This window comes from Carlito syrichta, unplaced genomic scaffold (assembly GCF_000164805.1).
Source record: "Carlito syrichta isolate Samal-C Ts95f unplaced genomic scaffold, Tarsius_syrichta-2.0.1 Scaffold314000, whole genome shotgun sequence".
In the NCBI taxonomy this organism is placed as follows: domain Eukaryota; kingdom Metazoa; phylum Chordata; class Mammalia; order Primates; family Tarsiidae; genus Carlito; species Carlito syrichta.
Window position 1 is genome coordinate 128,911 of NW_007258096.1, and position 5,564 is coordinate 134,474.

Below are 5,564 nucleotides of genomic sequence, written 5' to 3' on the forward strand. Positions count from 1 at the left end.
CCCCAACTCAAAAAAAAAAAAAAAGAGTGAGCGCCCTTCAAGTTCAGGATTAAAGGCAATTCTGGGCCCTGAGAAACCGGGAGTCCCCACCTTATCGTAGGAAGCAGACGTGAGGTCATCGTAGTCGGAGAGCCAGGGGTGAGCCTCGGCGTCCCGCTTTGCCATCTCCTCCAGCTCTGCCTGCAACTTGTCCCAGAAATCGACATCAGACTGTAAGGAAGGGCGGGCACACAGAAAAGGAGGCGTGTCATGGCCCACCCACCCCACCCTCAGCCTCCCTGGGACGGAGCCCCTGAGGCAGCAGTTCTGGAAGTTCAGCATGTTTCAGGGCCATCTGAAGCACTTTTTTAAAAGGCGGGCTCGGCGGCTCAGCCTGCCATCCCGCGCCTTCGGGAGGCCGAGGCGAGTGGGTGGCCTGAGCCCGCGGGTTCGAGACCCACCTGGGCAGCGAGACCTCGTCTCTACAATAAACCAAAAAATCAGCCGGGCGTGGTAGCGCGCGCCTGCAATTCCGGCTGCTCGGAAGGCTGAGGCGGAAGGATCGCCGGAGCCCAGCAGGCCAAGGCTGCGGTGGCCGGGAGCGGCCACTGCGCTCCAGTCTGGGCGACAGAGTGAGACTCCAACTCAAAAAAAAATAAAAAATAAATAAAAATGCAGACTCCCAGATTCGGGTTCAGTGGTCTGGGGGACACCCAGAGGCTTGCATTTTTGAAAGGCGCTCACCCATCCCCAAGCAACTCTGACACAGATGATCCAGGCCCCTAAGAAACACAACGTCCGCCATCTCTGATGTCCACACACCCGCTCGCTCTAGTGTGTGTTCTTGGTTCTCTCAGGGTGTCTGCTCCCGCACTGTCTGCTCTCACCTCTATCGCTGACTTGGCTCGTTCAAACTCCACGTCCAGGGCAGATGTGTTTGCTGGTCTCGTGAACTGGTCAACCCAGGCATCCGACGTACCCTGTGATGGAGGAGGACGGTCAGGGCCACACCACCACATTCTGCTTACAAACTAAGCGCCCGCTAAACGCCACCAACCTGGACACTTCTGAGAAGAACACTCCCAGATTGTCCTCCGCCCACTCGGGACCTGGATGCTACTAAGACAGGCTGGCCTTAAGATCCCATCCCCATCTGCGACCACTGACCACTGAATCCAAGGCCTGGGGTGCCAGCCAGCTCTGAAGCGGGACTGGGGAGTGACAATGTCCTACCTGCTGCTGTATAAACTCTGCTGCCCACTGTTCTGCCTGAGCTCGGCCAGACCCTGCACCGGACTCCAGGGACACCTGCCCCTCGCCAATCTGCCGCACGAATTTCAGGAACTGGGCACAGAGACACACACAGGCCGCTTGGGAGAGTATTTCCGGGCGTGTACTCTCAACCATGCCCAGGAAGGCCCTGTATTCGCCCCTCGCCCTGACCATCTCTAGCTGCAGACGGGACGTGCCGGAGACCCCGAACAAAGAAAACAGCAGAAAGAAAGGCATTTCTGGCTCCCGAGACCTGAGAAGGCCCCAGAAGAGAGAAAGGCCTCACAGCCAAGGAGACAAGAGAAGAAGCACCGGAAGGAGGAGGCGGGATCCCAGCCTCTGTCCTCCAGACAGGCGCGAACAGACCTGGGAGCTCTTCTCCCTCTCTTTCAACTGGACGGGGTGAAAGCAGCAGACGCCCAGCCCCGAGAGAAGCCGTGCGGGCGCAGCCGCCAAGGGCCGTGGCTCACCTCAGAGCTGGCCAGCTTGGGGTCGTCCACCCGGGCCACAAACTCGCTGGCTGCGCGCTGCAGGTCCCCCTCGGGCTGGTACTCATCATGCCTGCAACGGGCGAGAACCAGCCAGTTTTGCACGTGAGTTCACCACCACCTACCCCGTGCTGCTCCCCACACCTGGCCGTGGCACGGACAGCCGCTAGGGAGAGAAAGGGAAGGAACGCCACTCCACGAGCCCACCGAAAACCTGCAAGCTCCGATTCACATCAAAGAAGTCAGTTTAGGCAGGAGTGGGAAAGTACCAGCCACGTCCTTTTACCCCAAACGTGTCTCTTTCCCAAACGTGTCTTTGCAGGGAGAAGGGCCGACAGCAGCAACCCCAAAATTAAAAAGGGAACAGGGTTCATAAGGTAAAGTCATAAACTTCTGGTAGGATCGTTAAGAGTCTTCACCATACACACGCACACGCGCGCACACACATTTTTTTTAAGAGTCAAGATCTTGCGATGTTGCCCAGGTTGAACTCCTAGGCTCAAGCGATCCTGCCTCAGCCTCCCCAGTAGCTGGGACTACAGGCACATGCTGTCACACCTGGCTTCATTCTTGACTGTTACCTCTGAATTTTTAGTGGTAACCATGCAAGTGGAGACTGAAAAATCAAGTAAAACTTGGCTTGAGAGTATGGGTGGAGGAGGTACGGGGAGGCCGGGACACTGTCCAACGCTCCTCTCACAGGGATCCCGAAAGAGGCAGCTGTACTCACCAGCGGTCAGTGGTGGTCGTTCCCTCAGGCTCTCCCAGCCACAGCTTCTCCTCTGACTGTTCCAGGTATTCCTCGGCCCAGCGGGCAGGGGACACAGACAAGGGGTCTGCAAGGGGCAGAGAGTGGGGGAAGTAACTCATGGCTCGGTGTGGAGCGAAGGAAAGGAAAATACACACCGTCAGATGACCCTTGCAGCCAAGCCAGGGTAGACAAAATTCCGGTGACTCCCCTCTGGACAAAAGAAAATGCTACAAAATTTTCAACATCCTCTTCAATACCCAAACCATTCTCAAGAGGCCTGCAGTGGAAGTTTGCCAAGAGTTGGGAACAGGAGACCAAATATGGAGGCTCAGAAAAGGAAACCACTAGACTAAACACTTTCTCTTGAAGTACAAGAAACTTCAGCAAGAAACAGTATGGAGCCGGGTATGGTGGCTCACGCCTGTAATCCCAGCACTTTGGAAGGCAGAGGCGAGAGGGCTGCCTGAGCCCACAGGTTCGAGAACAGCCTGGGCAACTTGGCAAGATCTCGTCTCTACAGTAAATCAAAAAATTAGCCAGGTGTGGTGGCACATGCCTATGGCTCCAGCTACTTGGAAGGCTGAAGCAGAAGGGTCACCTGAGCCCAGCGGGTCAAGGCTGTGGTGGCCATGAGTGTGCCACGGCACTCCAGCCTGGCAAGAGTGAGACTGTGACTCAAGAAAGAAAAAGAAAAGACAGCCACCAAGCCTCAGTATGCTTCCCCGACAGAGTTCACGCCATCCCTGCAGCGAGCCTCAGTGTACTGTCACAGATCTACCAAGAGAACGGAGCACTAGGCAAGCATTAAAGACACACAGCTCCACGCAGCCTAGAGATGCTGACTTTTTCATCTTTTGAAGGGCAACGTACAAGCACGAAAGCACAAAATGTGTACAAAAGTGTGCAGCTCCATCAGCTTTAGCGCATGAACACACACCCATGACCCCCACCCAGATGGAGAGCAGAGCGTCTGCAGTTGCCCACAGGCTCCCTCAGGTCCCACACCCAGAGGGAATCCCGATTCAGACTTTTCTCCTTTTGATCCGCTCTGAGCAGCTGCGCTTTTCAGTCTAATTCTAGGAACCGTCTCAGAAGCACTCATGACCAAGGGAACTGCTGCAACATCAGAACAAACATCCAGGCGACACGCGGAGCAAGGGTGACTGTTTCCCCCCCCTCCAGGACTCTGCCCTTTTCTCCCCCGGGCCGGAAACAACTGCAGCAGGAGGGCAACAGGGCCCGCAGCAGGAGGGACAGAAGCCAGGAGACACAGGGGCCTGCAGCACTCCTCCCTCCCGCTGGCGTCTGCAGCTTCACCTGGCAGACACAGGAAGGGTGGGGCAGCTTCGCCCCTCGACTCAAGACCTGATGGCCACTGCTCTCGACAACGAGAAGGCAGAGTGATTCCGCCAGTGTCATGTACAACAAAATGTTCTGCTCCATTGTAACTGAAACTTTGCTGGAGTAATTTCAACAAAGTAGTCTCAAAATCAAAGAACAAAATGTCAAAACATGAAAACGAAGCCTCAAGACTCAGGATACACCTAGTTAGACATGATATATAACTAATGTCATAAAAAACAGGGTTGGCGATCGTTTTGGGATCACAGACCTGTCTCTCAATCTCAAGAATTCTCAACAATTACATCCAGACCCAGCTCACCGGTTCTCACAGGAAACACTGCTCTGCTGTGGAGACAGAAAAGCAGACGCTTGACAGCAATGCTCCAGTCGACATCACAGCCCTCCCAGGTCCCTCGTTCCACTCTGCTGAAAAATAACAAGTCCCTCCTCCGTACTCTCTAGTCACCCAGCTCTCACAGGAATGTTTTGCGAAAGCAGATTCTGGCCTAAGCGTTCCCCAGGTTCACAGGAGCATTCCTAAAGAACGCTCCTCTCAAGGACAAGTTCTGCAACAGAAAAAAATTAACTACCTGTACTTTACAACAGACATGAAGCAGACTAGGAGAAATTCCCAGAGCTGAGCAAAGTCATCCTCGAACACCTATAATTTGGCATCTGGCCCCCTTGGACAGGAGACCCAGAATGTTCTGGAACTGGTTACCTACTCCATCCAGCAAAGAAGTCAACCAAAAGGGCCAAAAGAACAGCCCTTGGCCTTCATCACCTTTTGAGAAATTGCTACAGAAAACCAGTTCCATTTGGATACACTGGAGATTGAAAAGCACTTAAATCCTAAAGCAGGACGAGACTGAGGTTACGAAGATTAGCAGAGTTAGAACCACCTTGATACCAAACATCCAAACCATAATGCTCACCCTATATAATTTCTTGCTGTGCATTACTGTGTATCATCAGGTATCATTTCTCAGTGCCCAGCCGTCTAGGCACACCTACCCAAGCTCAGAGATTAAAAACTCAGAACATCCTACCCTGATGCACAAAGTCAGCCTACGGACACGTAAATCCCAACTGCATCACTTATTCATTGTACATCTCAGACAAGTTACTCGACCCCCTTAAGTCTCCATTTCCTTATCTATCAAGCAGGCACAATGATCACTACCTCCCAAGAGTTGCTGTGAAGACCAAAGTACACAGGGCCAGGCACTGGCTATTATCAGTACTGGCTGGCAAACCCATACCAAGAGTAAAACTCATCACACTGAGACCATCACTCCTGTTACTCCAAAGCTTCTCGTCTGCCATCTGGAAGAGACCTGCTGCCAGTCTTCTGCCACTGCTGCCCACTGCTTTTCCCATGAAGGCACAGGTTTCTCTCTCACAGTTACCATGCAAACCTGACCATACGCCATGTCAACTGAAGCTGTCTTAATTTAAATACACTAAAGATGTGTTTTATCTCTAGATATGAGCAAGCACAAGACGGAGAACAATTTCGCCCAGATGATTTAGGATGGAGGAACTAAAATACGAGCATCGTGTGGTGATGGAATAGCTCTATATCTTAATTGTGTGGGGGTGCCGACAAATCTATATATTTAATAAGATTGCATGCCGGGCTCAGTGGCTCAGCCTGTCATCCCGCGCCTTTGGGAGGCTGAGTTGAGTGGATTGCCTGAGCCTGCGGGTTCGAGACCTGCCTGGGCAGC

General features: G+C 53.1%; 1 protein-coding gene across 4 annotated transcripts in view; it reads right to left on the reverse strand.

Annotated features, from left to right (window-relative positions):
• Positions 1 to 5,564, reverse strand: part of PEX5 (peroxisomal biogenesis factor 5) — a 32,404-nt gene that overhangs the window by 24,261 nt on the left and 2,579 nt on the right. For 3 of the 4 annotated variants that reach the window (XM_008070747.1, XM_021718901.1, XM_021718903.1), the window contains exons 3-7: positions 2,470 to 2,575; positions 1,722 to 1,812; positions 1,213 to 1,323; positions 867 to 959; positions 91 to 210 (exon numbers count right to left, since the gene is read on the reverse strand). In XM_008070747.1, the coding sequence (XP_008068938.1) occupies positions 91 to 210; positions 867 to 959; positions 1,213 to 1,323; positions 1,722 to 1,812; positions 2,470 to 2,575 (521 nt within the window). The remainder of the gene's footprint in view (positions 1 to 90; positions 211 to 866; positions 960 to 1,212; positions 1,324 to 1,721; positions 1,813 to 2,469; positions 2,576 to 5,564) is intronic. The other variant, XM_021718904.1, reaches the window with a different exon arrangement.